The sequence below is a fragment of the Parasteatoda tepidariorum genome, chromosome 4, assembly GCF_043381705.1.
Source record: "Parasteatoda tepidariorum isolate YZ-2023 chromosome 4, CAS_Ptep_4.0, whole genome shotgun sequence".
Taxonomy (NCBI): Eukaryota; Metazoa; Arthropoda; class Arachnida; order Araneae; family Theridiidae; genus Parasteatoda; species Parasteatoda tepidariorum.
The window spans coordinates 49,409,981-49,430,800 of NC_092207.1; the positions used below are offsets into that span (position 1 = coordinate 49,409,981).

The 20,820-nt window shown below is 31.4% G+C and overlaps 1 protein-coding gene across 2 annotated transcripts; it reads right to left on the bottom strand.

Annotated features, from left to right (window-relative positions):
- Window positions 1–1,293: 1,293 nt before the first annotated feature.
- On the bottom strand, window positions 1,294–17,113 carry LOC107452591 (xaa-Arg dipeptidase). Of its 2 annotated transcripts, none has more exons than XM_071179763.1 (6): window positions 16,513–17,113; window positions 13,690–13,842; window positions 10,900–11,045; window positions 9,149–9,281; window positions 5,341–5,580; window positions 1,294–1,787 (listed from the first exon to the last, which is right to left on the bottom strand). In XM_071179763.1, exons 1-6 carry the CDS (start codon window positions 16,733–16,735, stop codon window positions 1,468–1,470), a joined length of 1,215 nt encoding a protein of 404 aa, XP_071035864.1. In that variant the 5' UTR covers window positions 16,736–17,113; the 3' UTR covers window positions 1,294–1,467. The 2 variants fall into 2 exon arrangements, with proteins under 2 accessions (XP_071035864.1, XP_015924583.2); XM_016069097.4 differs by having other exon boundaries at window positions 10,900–11,049; window positions 13,694–13,842; window positions 16,513–17,084.
- Between the last annotated feature and the right edge of the window lie 3,707 nt (window positions 17,114–20,820).

The window sequence follows — 20,820 nt, forward strand, 5'->3', positions numbered from 1 at the left end:
TTGACTCAAAAATAATTTTTTTCTGCTTTGAGAATGCTAAAAATGATTTTAATATTTTCAAATAGTGATTTCAAAGAGTTTGCATTCTTTAATTAAACTAAATTAAAAAATATCCCTTTTGTAAGCTACCGTATATGTGATAAATATAAATTAAATGTGGAAATTATGGAACTCTCTGTAAGTGTTGCTGATCCCGATAGTGTCTCTTACAAAATATCAAGTTTCAATAGCTACTGCCAAAATATAAATATATTGTAAAAATTAATCAAGTATCTATGTATTTAAAAGATATGAGTATCCCAGATGGCTTAAAACGAGTAATAAAGGAGTAAAGAAGAACCATACTACCCCTTCAAAATGGAATTTTAAATTAAAAAACTTTCGGCCTCACATTCTTATTTATTTAGCTTAAGGTAAACAAAAATAATTTTATTAAACAAATCGCATGATAATGCGCGAATAAAGCAATTTATAGAAATTTGTTTTTACAAATATTCAGAATTAAATGTCACTAATTTATATTTTGAGATTTTTTAATTTAAAAAATATAGGAAAAAAGCTGAAAAATCAATTTTAAAATCATAGGATAATTCTATCCTTTATTATTAAAATTTTAGAAAATTATAAACATATGGAACCTTGGTTGATAAATTGGGTTCACTTATTTCACTATACTCTTGCATATTGATTCAATTATGGAAAGTTTGAACCAGTTGTTTAAGTTAAAACTATATTTTTCATTAAAAATGTAAAAGTTAAAAGCTATTCATGCATTTATTTTTAGTTTAAAAACATTATGCAAGTTGTAAATATAAATACGAAACTATCTTTATTGGAGTAACTTCATTTTAACTATTCATACAGGGAATTAAAAATATTACAAAAATATTCTAAATATAGATAAGAAAAGGTATTTAATGACCCTATGCAGCTCTAATCTTTCAATTTAGTTCTTTTACATGGTCTTTTAATACTCTTAGCAGTGAAACAGCTTAATTGAAAGTAATACAGTGTTTTTTTTTAACAACGGCTTACTTTTGATCATTGTTTCTAGCTCTAAATTACGGTTTTTTCTTAAACACGAACAAGATTTATGCTTAAAAAAATTCAAAGGTTCAAAACTTTAAGCCTTTTCAGAAATTACTTAAATTACATTGATTCAAAATTTCACTAAAAGAATTTCACAAGATTCAAAAAAGGTCAAAAATTCCTTCAAGATTCAAAAAACACATTTAAATCGATACAAAAATGATCACATGCTCTTACATGGAATTAAAATAGCACACATAACAATGTCTTACTCGTATAATTTTTATTCAAAGAAAACAACAATGCTTCTTAAACGATGATTTTCTTTCTAAAGTCTTTTTAAGAATCTATAAAAATATCACTTTCAACTTATAAACTGAGTTTCGTATTCTAGTACAGAGTTCTGTCTTTTTGGAAATCCAAAAGTAAATTATTAAATCATTCACCTGCAAATCGATGTGATCCAACTGGATCAATATGAGGGTTTGTTTCATATTCCATTTTAACTTTCTGCAGAAGTTCAGGATTAGACATCAGCTCTATTACAGTCAAGGCAAGAGACTCAGCGATATGCAGCGTTGGTATTTGTGCTTTTATATCTGCAGCTGCTATTGCAAATCCTGGGGTGTGGTTAACATGAGGGCCAGCTCCAATGGAATATTCCGGTTGAATACTTGGAACAACATGGGACACGTTGCCCATATCGGTGGATGCAGCGGATTCACATATGCGCATATCACCATCTCTAAACTTGATTTCTAGAACGTGACAGAATATAAAATTAAAACAGTAAGAATTATGTTAGAAAAAAAAGATGAATTAAGGCACTTTTTTTTGACGCATGAGGATTCTGTACAGTCTGTACTAAAATCTAACTCTGCCTTTTTCAATGGTACAAGTGGTTCAAGTCATAAAAATTTATTTAAATTGCTTATTCAGTAGAAGAAACACATGTTTTTTAACACATGTTTTGTTGTAATTAAACCTTCAATGCTTTGTATTAACTAACTACTTTTGTCTAAACAGTTAAAACACAAAATGATTAGTTATCATTTATGAAGTAATAAATACAGGTTGCTCCATTATAAATGTCTTTACTATCTTTTTTGAATACACTAAGCATAATAACGTTAAAGAAAGGGGAAAGAAACATTACCCGAATTCGGGAAAATCAGTATCGAGGTTGATTCAAGAACTAGGAATGCGTTACCTAATAAAAGCTAACGATTTGTAGGACTGGAATGTAGTGTTTTCTTTCGATAGGAATCACCTTCCAGACTATAAAAATTGCGGTCAAAATGACCGGCACTCAGGGTACCGATACTTTTCCATTTTTACGGGAACAAGTTACGGAACAAAGCATCTGATATACCGTAAAGTAATTTTCACAGTAATAATTACCGTAAAATCATTCAAATGCACCAGTTAAATAAATATTACTGGAAATGAATTTTACGGTAAAAATGGATTTTACGGTAAAATAGAGTTTATGGATGATACACTCAAAGTGTTAGTACTTTATACCGTAATTTGATCCGGAATTTTTTACAGTGCAGCTTCATTCTAAATAAGTAGTTTTTGGAAAAGGTTTTATTTTCTTGGAAAATTCTATTTCACCTTCATTGTTAACTTGAAATTTAGAAAAAGTGAGTCCAGGCTTATATACTTAAAATAAACCATGAAGTTTCATATGCTGAAAAAAAATTTCAAATATCAAAATTAAAATAAAATATTGCTGGTTTACTTGACCCTTGTGTAATCCTGAATAATCCGGTCATAATTTGTTTGCATTTTGATATTTTGAAAGCATTTCTCAGCATTCGAAATTTCAAATGACTTAAGCTAGGTATGCCTGAACATACTTTTCTCTAAATTTTAAATTACCAATGGAGATACAAACCAATGGAATGGAATGTGACATATGAAAACATTTTCCCGCTGTATAGCGTCCTCTTAATAAGGATTAGACAGAGCTTTACAAGTTTTTTCTTTTTTTTTTTACAAATTAAAGGGCTAGTTAACAGTCTTAATGTGCTTGATTGTACTTTATACAAAAGTACGAAAATCCCTATGTAAAAATTGCTTGTCCATGATGTTATGACTGTACGGTTTTACAATTATAATTTTTGTAGCTACTCGATAAAATGATCGATCATCTTTAAAGAAGATATCTATTAATGTGTCCCCCCCCCGCCACTTGCTTATCATTGTCTAAATTCATGAATTGGACGTGGTTGTGATTTTTATAAATATTAAACATAAATTATTCTTCCATTAAAAGATTAAGTGTGAGTATTCTACACTGGTGGAAAAAATTAAGAGATGGAAAGCATTTTCGCACATGCAAGATACCCGCACACCGCTCCATGTGTTTGACAATGGTTCCGTGAATGCCCAGAGGTACAGGTAGGAGGTCCTAGAGCCCTATGCGCTTCTTTTCAGGGGCGCTGTTGGCCCTGAGTTTATTTTTATGGACGATAATGCGCGACCACATAGGTACCAGATATTTTCATTCAGTTAAGATCTTGCAAGATCTTGAAACTAAATGACAAGGTTGATTTCGGACGACGCAACATGTAGGTCTTTCTATTACTGACTAAAAAATTGTCCCTTTTGTTTAAAAATGCAGGGAGTTTTGTATCCCTTTTAAGTTTTGAATGCTAAAGAATCTTGAGGGGACGATGGTCAAAATATAAATAAAAAATATGAGCTAATATAAGAGCAAGAGTGTAATAAATAGTTTCTATTAAATCGCTAATTTCTACGGAACTTGAAGAACTACAGCATTATTTTGAAAAATTAAGTTTTCGTTTCACAGGCATTTAACCGACCGTCTGATTCTTATAAATGCAAAAAAAATCTGAATTTCATCTGAAAAGTTGGCATTATATTCTTCGAATATCACACTTTCTCATTGACCCCTTCTGATTGACCCCCTGAAAATTCTTTTTGAAATAAGTGGCATCTGCAGTAAATTTATACAAAATTTATAAATATTGGGTAAGTATGTACCGGTTGGTTTAAATATATATAAATTAAGGGCTGTGATTACAAAGCACCCCGTATAGCAATCTAGTAATATAAAATTTTTTGCTTTTTAGGCACAGCTCTTATACCAATAGTTTATATAAAATAATGAGCCATCCAAATCAAGCCCATCGAATACAATGAAAGACAAGTAAAATTATTCTAGTTAAGTCAATTCCAGAAAGAAGTAGACTTAGCTTCCAATGATACTTCCTTAGCAAATTAAAATAAGCAGAAATATCTTATAGATGTCTGATTATGATTTTTTTTTATATTACATACATTTGTAATAGAATAATTTTATTTATGTGATGCACCTGATTTAAATAAATTTATTATAATTAAAATATGCTATATGTTATTAAAAATAGAACAATACATAATACTTTTAAAGTAACAATGTGGTTTACGCTAAGAAACCAAAATGATTGCAAAGCAATCGTGGACGTTGGTGAGTGATGCGAGCGGTAGTAAAGCAACCATGTGATATACATTGATTACAATAGAAAACTGCATGCACTACATAACAAATTTTTGTCATTGGTTTAATAGGTATTATTCACGGTCTTCAAAAAATACTAAAAAAGATCATTATTGTTATAGCCTAAATCTCAGATGATCTCAAATCCAAAATTAAAGCTTGCACCAAGCAGAGTTGGGCGTAATAAATTACAACTGTAATTTATTACAGATTTAGTACAGACTGCCATGTAATCGATAACTTTTTATCGTGATTACAGGTAATTGCAATTATGAATAATCACGATCTCTGATTAGATTAGAGTTGGGCAAATTTGTAATCGATTACAGTAATTATTTACTTATAATCGTGATTACAACACATCATAATTTTTATTACAGCTGTAATCGTGATAATAATAATCAATTACATTAATCAATACTTTATAATTGTGATTACAAGTAATCGAAATATATGATTACATGTAAACATATATCTTGATTACTTATAATCATAATTACTCGTAATCGTTTCCGTTGTGATTATTTGGAATCACAATTGCTTGAAATCACGATAACAATTGAAATCAAAATTATGGTGAATTGTAATAAAGATTACAAGAATTAATTACTGTAATCGATTATTGCAATTACAATTGTTATAATCAATCAAAATCATGATATGCTGTAATCAGGATTACGAGTACCGTAAATGAAAAAAAGTAATCGATTACACTTTTGCCAAACTCTGGTACCAATTAATACACTTCTGTCATTAAAAGCGCTATTGTTTCACCAATCTGCAATACTGATGCAGAGTTATACCTTTTGTTTCAGCATGTTTTGCAAACAATTCAGCCATAGTCCTATTGGCCACCATGCCCCTGTACTCAGATCGAGCAGATTCTTGATGGAAATCTATCTCATAAAGACAATTCGTTGTGTCTGCAGCAGCTTGAACACATTTTTTTAATTTCTTTTGTATCATTCTTAGTTCCATGCGAGTAGGGGCTCTGTAGCTAAACGACAGTTCAGTTTCGTCCCAATTTTTACACTTGATGATTCCTGTGGGAGAAAGCAAGTGTTATATTTGACGCCATGATCATGTTTTTATGTAGTTATACGAAACAATAATAAGGACAAAGAGTACTTAGTTTTACGTGCACTTCATTACTTTAAAGTTAGTAGAAGAGAATGCTACACTTTAGAATACTTTTTATAACTTATCTTTAACTTCGATAATTATATCTATATTTACAATCTATCGACAACATATAATTACACAAATACCTGCGATATATCCTTTCTGTCATAAACAATTTGAAAATAAAATAATTTCCAGTCATTGAAAGTAAAAATTGAAAACAATCCCAAGATAGAAAAAAAAAAACTTGTTGAAAAGCGCAAAGAAAAAAAAAAACGAACCATCCTGAATAACTTTTGATCTAACGGTCAGATCTTTACGTTTTAGGACTCAATGGGTCGAGGGGGGGACATCAAAGATGATAATTAATTAGTGCAGATGATATTTTAATGTACGAAATCAGAGACAAAAACGTACATTCTCTGAATTAACATACCTTTTTTTCGACAGATTCGGGTCTACGACTCCAAAATATTTGTCCCAATATTTTGGTCAGGAGAGGTGTCCAAAGTTGGGATCCCTTAATAATAATTTTAATTTCTGAGTATTTCACCCGATTTCGAGAAATTTTTAAGCAATTTGAAAAAAATTTGCACACTATTAAAAAATTCGTTTGTCCAGGGATAAGTTCATGCAAAATATAGCTTTTAGTAAATATTTATTATTTTTAATTCTTTTATTTAATAATAGTTGGAAAATTTTGAATTAAAAGGTATACAATTTTTTACATCATTTTAGAGGATTCAATTATAGATTCATGGATGCAAGATTCACTAGTATTGATTTCTATTTTTGCTACTTCTGTTGATTTTTTTTAATTATTATTATTTGTTTTCGACGGCGAAAAATTCCCTTAATGCATTAAAGAGGAAAGACTGGAAAATAAGAAATCGTCACGTTCTGCTGTGACGTCAGAAGGGGACAGCAAGACTTTTTTTTTTTTTTTTTTTTTTTTTTTTTTTTTTATAAATGGTGAATAATATTTATTTCAACTAGAATGCTGGATATTTCATAAAAGTTTTTAACAAATCACAAATTTTATAAAAACATTTTAAATATTTAAACTAATTTGGATTTAAAACGCAGCTAACTGCTTTAGAAAAAAAAAGAGAAAAATAATTCGAACCTAAAAATACAATTGAAATTTTACACTGCTTTTAAATTCAAAATGTGCAAATTAATAGCAATATTTTATTAAACTAGAACTGACTTAAAGAACAGTGGTCCTCAGAAAAGGTGGGAATTTCATAGAGAGGGCAAATGGTCTCTTGATTACGCTTGTTGATTACATTAATTATACTTGATTACGATTGTAATATCAAAAAATGAATACTTATGCTTTCCTGAACTTTCAGGTGAAAAGTGAAATTTAGTTCGAAATCTATTAGGTTTTATTAATGAAAAAGTTTTCTATGTTTCATAAGATTAATTTTTCGCTGTTTTCCAGAGTTTTGTATCTACGTGTATCCAACACTCTATGTATCCAAAAATTAGCAGGAAAAAATTAAAGGCACCCCACTAAACGAAAAGTGACAAATACCCGAAAATTTGTGGACTATTCAACGCCAGTTATAAAAAAACATAATGAAATATTGCCCTGGACACCTTGGAGGCTCAGGGGATAGAGTTTTTTAATAAGATGACCTTGGTTCGAATGTCAGCAATGGCTGGTCGATACGAATTCTGCTCCTAGGTCACACTGACCACAGTGCTGAAAAAATATCCTCATTGTTAGATGTATTAGGGTTTAGAATCCCCTTGCCTTTGCTCAAACTGTGGAAGGTTTTCTTGGTTTTCCTCTCCATGTAACAGAAACACGGATTAATTCCATCATAAAAATTCCTCACGAAGCATTAGTTTAAAAAATTATGAAATATTTTTAAATGAACTAACTTATTTAAAAATATTATCTACTTCTATAACCAACTAAAGTTCAATTAAAGAGTTATATAAATTTATTCACGAAACAAAAAAAAAATACTTATAAGTGATGAAATTTTCTTTCTTTTTACCAGCACATTATTTCAATGCTTTGGACGCTAACTTTTGCTGTTTTATTTTCTTAGCTAAGGTCATAATAAGAAAAGTAATGATAATGTTGCCTTTTAAGTCATCAGCTATTGTCAACGTGTCATGTACAAGTGTTCAAGATGCAAAGACAAAATGCCTGCAATTTTAAATCAGAACTCGGGTTCATTAACCGAGTTGGTTCAATATGTAAAATTTTCATTCGCTCCGGAATTGTACTGACTAAGGTTTGTTAGCCATTATTCTGTCATGAAAAATAAGATAAATAATGATGGGTAATTTTCTAATGACTAGAACAAAATTGGTGATGGTGATAATGATGGAGGGGGGAACTGGTCTTCGCTGAAGACTTTTCGTTGGAATTAACTTCCATTTTCGTTACATGGAGTGAAAAAACACGAAAATCTCCTACGGTTAGCCTGACAATAAGAGGATTCTAACCCATGAACTATTTACCACTGAGGATATTTTATGTCAGCACTGGAGTCAATGACAGCCAGCATATGTATTAGTAAGGACCAGCTTGAGTCACCTCATTGGGAGGGGAGCTTACCTTTTATTTTATTTTATAACCGTCGTTGGACTGCCAATCCAATTTTTTAGTTTGTGACTAGTAATGTTTAACTTCATATCTTTATAATTTTAAACCCCATCCAGAAGACAAAAGAACTCCTAGCTCAAGTATTGGGTGAAATTTGTCTTCGTTGAGGACCCTTCGATAGAGCTAACCCGCATTTGCGTTACACGGAGAGCAAAACCAATAAAATCTCCTTTGGTTAGCCTTACGGCAAGGAGACTCCAACCCATGATCCGTCCACCATTGGAGATATTTTACGTCATCACTGTGGTCTGTGCGAGCTGGGTGTGGAATTCTTGTTAACCAGCTATCGCTGGGATTCGAACCCGCATCTTCTCATTGGAGGGCGAGTGCACTATTTCCTGAGTCACCGCGGCACAGGCGAGCTTACTTTTTTTATTTTTTTATAGCCGGTGTTAAGCAGCTGACCCAATTTTATGGGTTTACGACTACTAATGTTCAACTCCGTAGCCTTGTAATCTTGAACCCAACCCAGAAGACAAGGGAACTCCCGAATCACGTATTGGGAGAAATTTCGCCTTCGTGGAGGACTTTTTATGGAGTTAACCCGCATTTGCGTTACATGGAGAGGAAGGCCACGAGAACCTCCCACTGTTAGCCTGACGGCAAGGGGACTCTAACCATGATACGTCTACCACAGAAGATATTTCACGTCAGCACTGTGGTCGTTGCTAGCCAGATGCGGAATTCGTATCGACTGGGATTCGAACCCGGTTCGCGTCATTGGAAGGCGAATGCTTTAGCCCCTTAGCCATCGCGGCTCATAGACGATCTTACTTGTTGCTGTTTTAACCTGCACTAGTATTTTTATTGGTATTTCTTGCTTAATTTTTCAAAAATTATACAATAGACTTTTAACTTACCGCTTACTCTCCATTTTGATTTTAAAGAGCTTCGCATGATGGCAACATTGTTATAACAGCTCACGCATGCATCAACAGCATTCGAATTACACCACGGATCAGTTCCTTCCTTAATTCTGTATTTTACAGACATCTGTAAAGTCATTGCATAAGGATTTTTCGAAAATATATGTTCTCGTAAAAGCCAATTTGTTATTAAAATCAATTGCTGAATGCTTTAAAAAGTTAAAAGAATAAAATTATTCATTCAAATAATAAATCATTTATTTAATCAATAATAAAATCATTCATCTGACGTAATTACAAGTTACGAAACCAGGCAGAAAAATAAACTTTCACTGTATAAATTATAATATAGTTCTATGTAAACTTTATTTCATTCATATAAATTTTATTAAAATATTTAAAAAAAATTAATAATAAGGTCGATTAAAAAATTTAAAACTTAAAAGAAATGGGAATTAAACATATATTAAATTTAATCGAAGTTAATATTTCAGTTTGTGTTCTATTGTTTTGTCTAAGATATTTTCGAAACAGTTGTAATTATCAATTTCTAGATAAAAATGCCATTTCGCATGAAGAAATCAAATAAGAAACTATTCCAAATGCTTCGATAAAAAATAAAATATATTAGATTTCGTTCTTAAGTTCGTCAGCAAAAAATATTCCTTAATTTTTAAAAAAAAAATTGTCAGAACATTCCATTTTAAAATATCCACAATTTTAAATTTTCCCAAGTATAAAAGTGTTAATTTTATAAATAAAAAAAACTTACGACGTTTAAAATAGTTAAATAACAATTATGGGAGGCTTTTTTTTTTAAAAAAAAAAGATGGTAATAAAAATTCGTTATACATTATATGACATATTGTGTTATATTTACATGAAAAATACAATAATGGCACCACAAACACTTCGCAGACACGATTTAAACTTTAATCTTATTCGAGATAAAGTTTAAACTATTTCCAATTTTTCGAAGTTTTAAAAAATATCAAGATTAGAGAATCCATGATTTAAGAAATCGAATACTCCAGTTTAAAATTTGAGTAGAATCAAAAAATATAAGCTTACTATGAGTACAGTAATTTTATGTGTAGGAAAACAATATTAGCAGTAGGAAAACAGTAATTTTGTGTGTAAGAAAAAAATTACCACTTTTATTTTTGCCGCAGTTTTAGACTCATTCATATATGAAGTTAAAGCATTCCTGCAAATTGTGTTATTGTAATCTAACAAGTTGAGTTAATATAATCTACAATATATAAGCATGTTAAGTTACTATGATCTGAAGTGAGTGTTTATGCTGTGTCAATGTAATTTGTAGTATGAATCATTGATGAGTTAATATAATTTGAAGTATAAACTTAATTTAAAATAATCCGAAGTGAGTGTTCATGTTGCGTAAATGTAATTTGTTTTGTTGTATTTGAACTTGAAGAGTTTATGTAATTTGCAGTATATACACATATTAAGATAATATAATCTTATGTGAGTGTTTATGTCGTGCTAATGAAATTTGTAGTATGTGCTCTTGATTAGTTTATGTAAACTGCAGTATATTTATATTAAATTAAATATAATCTGAAATAAGTGCTTATGGTGTGTCAATGTAATTTGTAGTGTGCATTCTAGTTGATTGAATACTGATTGATATTTAAAGTCAGATATGCTATTTAAAGTAGCCATTTTTTTTGTAAATACAATAGTTAGACAAAGCAATGTATCTTATTTGAAATTATACGTACTCGTGCTAGATCTAGAATAAGAGGATACAGTCTATTCTCGACTTGAGGATGGGCCATCAAAGCAGCATCAACATTCCTAAATGCTCCTCTTTCAATCATTTTTATTTTTCCACCTCCACCTTCTTCTGCTGGGGTACCTAAAACAACTACCTTAAAAACAAGTAAGGAACTTTCATTTAAAAATCTTACAACATTGTTTAAACATCTAGTTCTCATAATTGTATCGATAAGAATATTTTAAACCATTAAGCGGATATGAAAGAAAAGGCCAAAATAAATATTTTTTGAGTAAGAGTTTAATCAATGTAGTTATGAGGAAATTGTATAGATTACTCCTTAATGGCCACTTTTAATATACAATATATTTAGAATCCTTGTCTAAATGGAGTAAAACAAATACTCATATTAAGGGCCGCAAATTGATATTTAACCGAAGATGAAACGAAAATATTTTCAAAATTTATCAAATCACTTCTGAAAAAAGGAAAATTGGGGAAATTAAAACTGACTTGGAGGAAATAAGAAATTTAATTATTTGGAGGAATTTAAAAAACGATGATGATAAACTCTTATAACTTTCATCAAGCAATCAAAATGAGAAAACTGTTTCGATGATTTTTTATTCCTTCTTTTTCGCAAGTGATTCAACAGATTTTGATTAGCGTTTTTGTTTTTCTCTTAGTTTAAATGTTAGTTTGCGTATACAAATCTATATATATACCGAATCACTTAGTATATTTTACTTATTTTCGTTTACTTTTCTCAAGGATGCTAAAAATAAAAATAAGGGGCGGCTATTACGCATTTCCTGCAACAACAAAAAAATCCATTTATATGCCTCCTACAAGTATTCCAATAAGTATTTTAATTTTATTTTTTTTAATTTCTTTTCTTTTTTATTTCAATTTATTTACTTATTTTTTAAGTTTTAGTTTTGAAATTTTAGCGATCACTTTAGTAATAATCTTTCGTAAAAAAGTCATGTAACACTTATCAAGTTACGCAGTGCACCCAAAACGTATTACAGATTTTTCCCTATTTGCCAGCATTAATTTCCTAGTCCTAGTTTTGATATTTGGTATCTGGTTTGATATCTTTTTGATATCTGGGCGTCTGGGCTGGATCGCGCAGCATCCCTTATTGCATTCATTTTGTGTATATATAAGCTTTGTAGTTAGCAGTCGTTGTGCGAACTTCTTGCTCTTTAAAATAAAATGACGTGAAATAAAAAGAGCAATAGTTTTCAAACTGTTGTTGTCGTTGTGGAATTAGTTGAGGATGATTATTGTAGAGGTGAGGCATAGACGTGAGGGAAACGCCTAATTATTTTAGATGTTGTTTTGTTAAAGATGGTAAGGTTGAATATTTGTTTCAATTCTTTTGGAGGCCGGGTCAGCTGGTTGGTAGGTCGTTGGGGCCATGTTCAAGTGGTCATGAGATCGATTTTTACTAGTCAAGGACTCCCCCGAGTAGAAAATGGTGACTGAAGCCCGCTAAATCTGTCAGGTCACAAAGTCCTTCATGCTCCCATTACAAATCATAACTCAGGAGGTACTGAATGGGAGATTGATTGTTCTCCTGTTCAGGTCAAAATTACGATCGGTGGATTAATGAATGGATGAATTGAATATCTCATTTCAAAAAATTCCGAACAATTAAGATTTCAAATGCATTGGCTAAACATCCGACAGAATTCTCAAGACCAGAAAGAAGTACACATTTCAAGTAAAACTACAAACATTGAGAATCAATGTTGTTCTCGAGACCCCACCATATTGAGTGGAATACGCATATGTTTCTCACTTTTAGATTTTGGGTGCATAAGCTTCTCCTAGCAATTTTAATGATGATTAATAAAAAAGGTTCAATTACATCAGTGTCACCATTAACCATTACCTACTTGAGAGTAAGGTAGGTACTTTTATTTTAGTCGCACTAGAGCTGCACAATGGGCTATTGGCGACGGTCTGGGAAGCATCCCTGAGGATGATCCGAAGACATGCCATCACAATTTTGATCCTCTGCAGAGGGGATGGCACCACCGCTTCGGTAGACCGACGACCTGTACGCGAAGTCGAGCACTTTACGGTAGAACAGTTTAACGAGGACAGATACCGAGCATCCTCGGTCCCTATGCAGGCTGATCAAAGTGGTCACCCAACCTCTTGCTGACCGCAGCCAGTGATGCTTGACTGCTACCGGGAACCGTGTCTTTACGATCAGTCCACCGCGGGACACTTATTTGAGAGATTTTGCTTAGCGGCTAGACTTACCCTAACTATAACGTTAACCTTGTTCAACGATTTCTGGACAAATTTTTGCGTATGCGCTGTGAAGCTAAAATTGTGTTAGTGTCTGAGTTACGAAAAACCATAAGGTTTTGGGAAAGTTGTCTGTTAACATGTGGATCTGCCTAATCTCTCTTTACGACCATAATTTTTTTTTTAAAGAAGGAAAACTGTTATTGACTAAAGTATTAATTTTAAAAGAACTTTTTCATTTATTGAGCTTATTTAATATGGTTTCGTCTAATGTTCTGAAAATAAGTGATTTAGTTAAAACAACTCATTGAATCCAGGCTAATCAAAATAATATCCCAAACGAATGGTACTAGAAACAGAAAATAGTCACTTTTAGATTAAATTCTTCAAAAGATTAAAATTCTTGACCATTTGAATGCTGTTACATTCGTCAATAGCCCATAAATATCAGCCCAACTTATAAAAATATTAAATATTCTCCATTTAGTTTTATTGAAAAAAGTTGTAGTGATAGGAAACTAATTTATACCTACTTTTCCCACAACATCAGTATCACAATCTAGGTAGGCTTTAACTGCTAGGCCAACTGCTAGGCCTATCTCAGCTATTAAATTATGCCCACATGCATGACCGATGTTTGGTAGAGCATCGTATTCACAAATAACTGCTATCGTCGGACCTCCTGCAGGGATAAGAAATATCGCATAAATACAGTGCATAATCACTATATTCTTTAAAAACGAAATAGGTGTATCAAGGTTAAGTGATTTTTCCACTCTCCATGCTATCCCCCTCTTCATACTATCCACTCTACGTTACAATGGTTACGAAAAATCTTTTTTTTTTTCCTCTCTCTGGCATTATGTATCAGTAAGAAGTGGAGGATATACTGACGTGAGAAAAAAGCAAGATTTGTGGTAACTTTTGTAATGGAGAGAGGAATAGTGTGGAGAGAGGAAAAATCACGCATCTTTGAGATGCCTATTCCTTACAGGGAATTTGGAAAGTTAGTGAACGACTTAGAATCATTGTGCGCAGTATGTTTAAGTAATAATCCCTTTTAAAATTTATTTTTTAAATCTCTGACAAAAATATAGACAAAAAAGTACACAAGTTAAGCGGTGCAGGATAATATTTAAATGCTGGGGGAAAAAAACGGATTATTAGTCAGAAAGGCGAGATTGAAAACATTGAAACCTGTGTGAGTGCCGGGAAAAAGAGAGAAAAGTTTTAAGCCCTTAAGACACTTTAAAGTTTCCGCTGGCAAATCAAATTTGTTTACCTAGTTTTTATCCCGCTTTCAGCACTAGTGATTCGATGGATTTCAACGTTTTGTTTCTTCCTCGCATAAATTAATGTTTCCAGCATTAGGAGACTAAAAAGATTTGAATAAAAAAAAATTATTACATTGAAAAATCTACCCTTTAAGAGTCAACAAGAAGAAAAATGTTATAGGAACCAGAATCACTATTAAAGAAAGCTGATTAAAATTTATACAAACAAATTTGATTTCTAGAGGAAACTTTAAGGTGTTTCAAATAATTGTTTTACAACTTCGCTGTGTTTTCTCCGGCAATCACACAGGTTTAAATTATTACTATCTCTCCTGCCTCAATAGTGATTTAAACAGATTGAAACTTAAATAACATTTTAATTTTTTCCCTGTGCATTAATTTTTGACTGTAATTGTGTTTACTTTTATACTTCATTTTTGAGAAATATTCTAAAAATATATCAAAGGTATTGATTCCGGGACAATCTGTATATCAGGTCAATAGGATTCTACTTATCTTCCTTTTATACCACTTCCTTATCTCATAACCATGAAATATTGAACTTGAAGAATTGAAATGAAACGCGGGTAGAAACAAAGTATTCTAGGTCTAAGGTAATTGGATGTTATATTTCCTTTTGTTTGCTGCATAAGTGAACACATATACCCAGTCTTGGTTTTAACGTTTTTTGACTTTAAAATATGAGTTTATTAAAATAAAGTTGTATTTTTTTAATAAATTTAAGTGGTGTTGTTTTTATCGTAAATATTTAAAACTCAATCAAACTATAAATATTTAACAAACAACATTATAAATATTAAATTATAAATTTTCAAAGAATTAAATGAAATGCTTTTTTCACCATACCTCTGGAACTATTTAAAAGAATCGAATAATTTTTCTCACAATTATAAAACTCGTTTACCCAAAGAAAATACGCAAAAAAATTATTTTTATGGTTAATATTTTAATTTAGTTAGTATTTTAATAAGACTCATAAGAATCTAAATAACAAGAGAGACAAATTTTTTCAATACATTTTTAAACTATGCAATTTCAAATAAGAAATCCCCAAATTTAGATAAAATTACTCAAATAGTTCTTGAGAAATTATCAATTGAAAATGTAACTTTTTCTGTACTATTTAACGGTATAAAACGGGATAAAAGTGAAATTAACATTAAGGGACCAAAAATTTCGACAATTCCCCTGATTGAACTATTAGAGTTATATTTTTTCATATTGAAGCTTCTCCTATAATTTTAGCATCAATAACAAACAAACAATTGAAAAAATCATGTTTAACCAGAAGAAGTATTTTTTTGCGTCTGATTTCATAACTTGATGTATTGTCTACACAAATATTTAATAATATTTAAGTTTTCTCCTTCGAATCATAAATCAATACATCTAGTGTGAATCCGATATTTAAATCAAAAGTTATCTATATAAGAAAAGAGAAAACGGAACACACCTCATAATTATAGATTTTGTGATCGGATTAGCGTGTACTCGATACTCAAACTTAATTGTTTGAGGACTTAACCTTTAATATACCAATAGAGCAGACGACCTTTTAAGTTACTAATACAAATACAAAAACGTGCTTTTTCTGAATTAACCCCCTCAAAATATGGGGAGGGAGTATCTGCAATTTGAAAAATATGGATTTATTAGTTTTAGGCAGGAGAGCGCAGTCGAAAGTTTGGAGCTTTTTAATGTAAGTATTCATTTTTTACATATTTCGCTACAATACTTGCGTAGTCTTAAAGCGAATATAAAGTTTTTTACGTGTAATAATAAAATTCTTCCATTCAAAGATAATTCCATCTAAAAAGTAATTTATAGTAATTATTATTTTATATTAATTTATTCAATAATATTGGAAAAAGTTTGAATAGTATACAAATACAAAGTATACAAATTTCCACATCATTTCAAAGAAGGTAATTTTGAATAACAAAATACAAAATTCGAACGAAATAGGTCTAACAGTCGGAAGTTATCAAACTTAAAGAAAGTCGTAAATTTTAAATGTTATTCACATCACATATAATTAACAAAAATTGCATACTCACCTCCACCAGTTTCATATTCGGCTTTGAATGCGGTTTCCAGTAGGTAATGTTTTTGAACTTTAAAGCCATGTTTCTGTAGAAAGCCTGTTAACAAATCATGGGCCTCTTTTTCTTCAAAAGATAACTCTGGAGTTTTCCATATTTTTTGACTGATTTCATTTAAAACGTATTTATTTTTTGCGATCGTATTTTCTACAATAGTTTTAGCAAATTTAACACTCATCGTCTGGTGAAGTGAACAAAACTTTAAACATTTAAACAATTACCAAAAATATAGTTTTCTGAAACAATTTAATTCCAAGCTCATGATTTAGTTCCTAAACCAGAACGTTTCTTTTTTCGAACTAAACGATTGGTTGTTTAATCAAAAATATTTTTCTGAAAAACTTCATGTAATTACTTATTTGCAGGCACGTGAGATACTATATGAACCACTGTTGGAAAACATTTTGGATGAAAACAAATATAATAAATAAATAAAAATTAAACAAGTGTTTACTTTGAATTAAAAATGAGGCCTAATGACGTTACATATTTTGTTGAATAAACAATTTTGAAAAGGAGCGCAATAATTATCTGAATTAGATAACCTACATTGTCACAATGAACTAGTACCCTAATTTTTATCATTATTTGGAAATAAAAATATATTTTTAGATTCTTCCGAAATAGTTTATCTAATTTTCAGTATTGTACGTGTAAAGTAATTTTATGCTTAATACAAAACTATTAAGCGTAATTTTCCAGGATTATGAATATTTAGGTATTGATATACAGGGAGTTTATAAATTCCCGGATCCATTTTGATGTTTAATAACTCATAAAATAATGAAGATATAAACAAACATATGGCATTTATTGATGGAATAACTCATATATTTTCCTTTTCAGGTTTAAATATCTTTACTTTTGTAAATATCGTCTGCGCGTGTGGTTAATTTCAGAAAATTTCCTTTTCCATTCTAAATATCGTCTGCTTATTAATAGCATTTTTCTCTCTTTTGTTTTTGGCAACTATTGCAATGTTATGTTTATTTTTGATGTGTTTGTTCTATGTAGTACTTTTCTTTGTGATGTTTTATTCGAGCGGATATTAAGGAGAATGCATACACCACAAGAGAAAGCATTTTATTCGAGCGGATATTTTATGGTGGTTCACAGAAACGAAATCGATAGTACAAGCACAGAGAAATCGCAGAAGAATTTACCAAAAAGATCCTCCATCCAAAAGCAGCATCTTGCAGTGGAAAAAGAATTTTCTAGAAACTGAAAGTATCGCAGACAATAAACGTTCCGGACGTCCCTGCACAAGTGATTTTGACGTTGAGCGTGTCAGACAGACATTTTTAGACAATCCTAGAAGATCTGTGAGATCAGCGGCAAGAGAATTGGATATGCCGATTTCGACGGTGTACAAGGTTATTAAGAAACAATTAAGACTGCATGCATACAAAGATCAAATTGTTCAAGGTTTGGAACCGGACGATAGGCCTAGGAGGATAGAAGATATGGTAGGAAGGATAGAAGATGCTGCTGATTTTCTGAAGCGCATAATGTTCTCCGGCGAAGCATCCTTTCATGTTTCTAGCATTGTTAATCGCCATAATGTGCGCATACGGGGATCTGAAATCCCCCATGAATACCGTGAGACACAAAGGGATTCCCCAAAGTGTGGTGTGGACTAATGCACGCCCGAGTCATTGGGCCTTTCTTTTTTACGGAAAAGACGGTCTCATCAGTCGTATACTTGCATGTTGGAAAACTTCGTATTTCCACAACTAGAAGAGCTTCAGCCACATGTCTTTTTGCAATAAGATGGTGCACCACCTCATTGGGGTATCATCGTTCGTAGTTCTTTGAATGACCATTTTCCAGGAAGATAGATTGGGCAAGGGGGTCCAATTCCTTGGCCACCCAGATCACCTGATATAACGCCGCTGGACTTTTTTCTTTGGGAATTTATAAAGGACAATGTCTACAGGGGGATCGTGTGGAACATTGATGACTTAAAAGCCAGAATTACAACGGCAATAGCTTCTGTGGATGCCGACATGCTTGCCGCTATCTGGCGTGAAATTGACTATCGACTTGATATTCTCCGTGCGACGAAGGGGGCACACGTGGAAGTTCATTGACAAGGGCCATGAAACTTTTTGAGTCTATCTAACCATTTATGTTATTAATTTTAATCTATCTTTATTATTTTAGGAGTTATTAAACATCAAAATTGGTCCGGGACTTTATAAACACCCTGTATTTCACATTTAAAACTACTTCGTTAGTTGTTAACTGCTTTTTAAAAGTTTAGAAAACCATAATAGAAATTATTTGAAAATGAAAACAGTTTTTTGTGTTAAATAAAATAAAATTTTTAATTTTATGGATGCTTAACAAGAAAAAACAGAAGAAACATCTATAGATGAATGAATAAATGCTTTAAAGCAATCTAAACTTTTTGGGGGTTCTCACAATTGTGAGGTCGTACCGTAGTTCAGTGGCATCCAAAAGTTGTTCCGAAGCACCCTGAGGCCTCGTCGAAAGATTACGAATTTTACGATTTTCTTTAACCTGTAATAATTATACTTATATCCAATCAATAATCCATAATTTATTTAATATTTCGGTTGCTTATAGGAACTAATCTATGTAAAATACTTGTGAAGAAAATACCAAAATTGCAATAAAAATATTTTTTTTTCAATAACAAAATACTGAATAAATTATGAAAAGGATATACATTTTTAAACAATTCGATAAGTATTTCTCATCGAGCTTTTTTTATTCAAAATAAAGTAACTTAATTCAAGAATAAAGAATCACGTTTCTCTGAAATGTATGTTGTTGTTGTTGTTTCTAATGTCACTTGCCACCCGGGCAAGGCTGCCTGGTGAAGCCGAGCACATTTAAGGCAGAGTGTACGTTTCTTGTTTTTCAGTGGCACCATCCTATGGCCAGGAATTCGTCGACGAGCCACACACACGTCGCAGCCCGCTTTATAGGACTGACCCATTCACACATCCATTCATCCACAGATCGTAATTTTGACCTGAATCAGAGAACGATCGATCTCCAATCCAGTACCCCCAGAGGTCTTGATTTGTAATGGGAACATGGAGGACTTTGCGACTAGACAGATTTAACGTGATCAGTCACTATTTACTACACGGGGAATCTTCGGCCGGCGGGGTTCGAACCCACGAACTCTCGGACATGGGCCAGGCCCCTACCGACCAGGCTATCCCGGCCTCTCTGACAACTATTCTTAACGCTTATAGCAGGGTTTTTTTTAATATAAAATCCATAAATTAGCATATTTTATTCATTTTCAGCTTCTGTAAACGCACAAGAAAAATTCAGAGTATTAAATATTTCATTTTTCACGTTAACTATTTTCAAAATAATTAGTAGTTTTTTATCAGCTCTTTTTTAAAATTTATTTTTTATTTTTTGGTAATATACTTATAACTGGTTTTTTTCTGTTATATATATATTTGTTTGTTTTTTTCCTATGCTTTTTTTTTATTATATTTATAATTGGTTTTCTGGAACTTTTTTCTTATACATGTATATGTAATGAAAGGGCTCCTTTAAAAGAAGCTTGACCATTTTGGCTGCACAGCCGAAAAACACTTGGAACTAATGCTGTAGTAAAACATTTTATGCCCAAATGTCTTCAAAAATTACTTTTTAGGAAAACGTTTTCGAAGTTCAGCAATTGTTGCAAATTATCGAGCGTCACAAATTATCAAATATTAGGAAAACATGGGAAGATTACTCAATGAGAAGGTAAGCAAAGCTGTCGATTCGAATGTTCGACACCGACTTTTTTCAATTTTCTATCAAATCCCCGGAAAAAATTACTATTTTTAAGTAACTGTAAAAAGGTACTTTGTTTAAAATTACATTTAAAATAAATTTACTCAAATATTATTACATAAAAGTGGAAGAAATAAATTATAAAAACTATATTTGCAGAAATTATTTTAATTGTGCATAACTATTACAATAACAAAACTAGATATCAATATCATATCTGACACTTACATTTCTAAAGATGTCATATGACAAAGAAACCGTGTTGTGAACATTCCTGAACTAACAAAATTTAAATTAAACTCATTAGTATATTTTTTTAAAAACTGTCTTAGTAACTTATAGCTAAGCAAATTTTGTCTTGGAAATAATAAATTTAATGGACAACTTACAAGAAATTCATTTATTAATTTAGATTTTTCAATAGTTTTGATAATTCCATGTATTCTTTTTGAGGGCCGCAGAAATGATATTACAGTGTTGAAATTTGACGTA

Coding starts and splice junctions, on each gene's coding strand:
- LOC107452591 (XM_071179763.1), bottom strand. CDS start 16,735: ATGAGTGTTAAATTTGCTAAAACTATTGTAGAAAATACGATCGCAAAA. Junction 13,843..16,512: donor CGAATATGAAACTGGTGGAG/GTGAGTATGCAA, acceptor TTATCCCTGCAG/GAGGTCCGACGATAGCAGTT. Junction 11,046..13,689: donor TGATGTTGTGGGAAAAGTAG/GTATAAATTAGT, acceptor TTTTTAAGGTAG/TTGTTTTAGGTACCCCAGCA.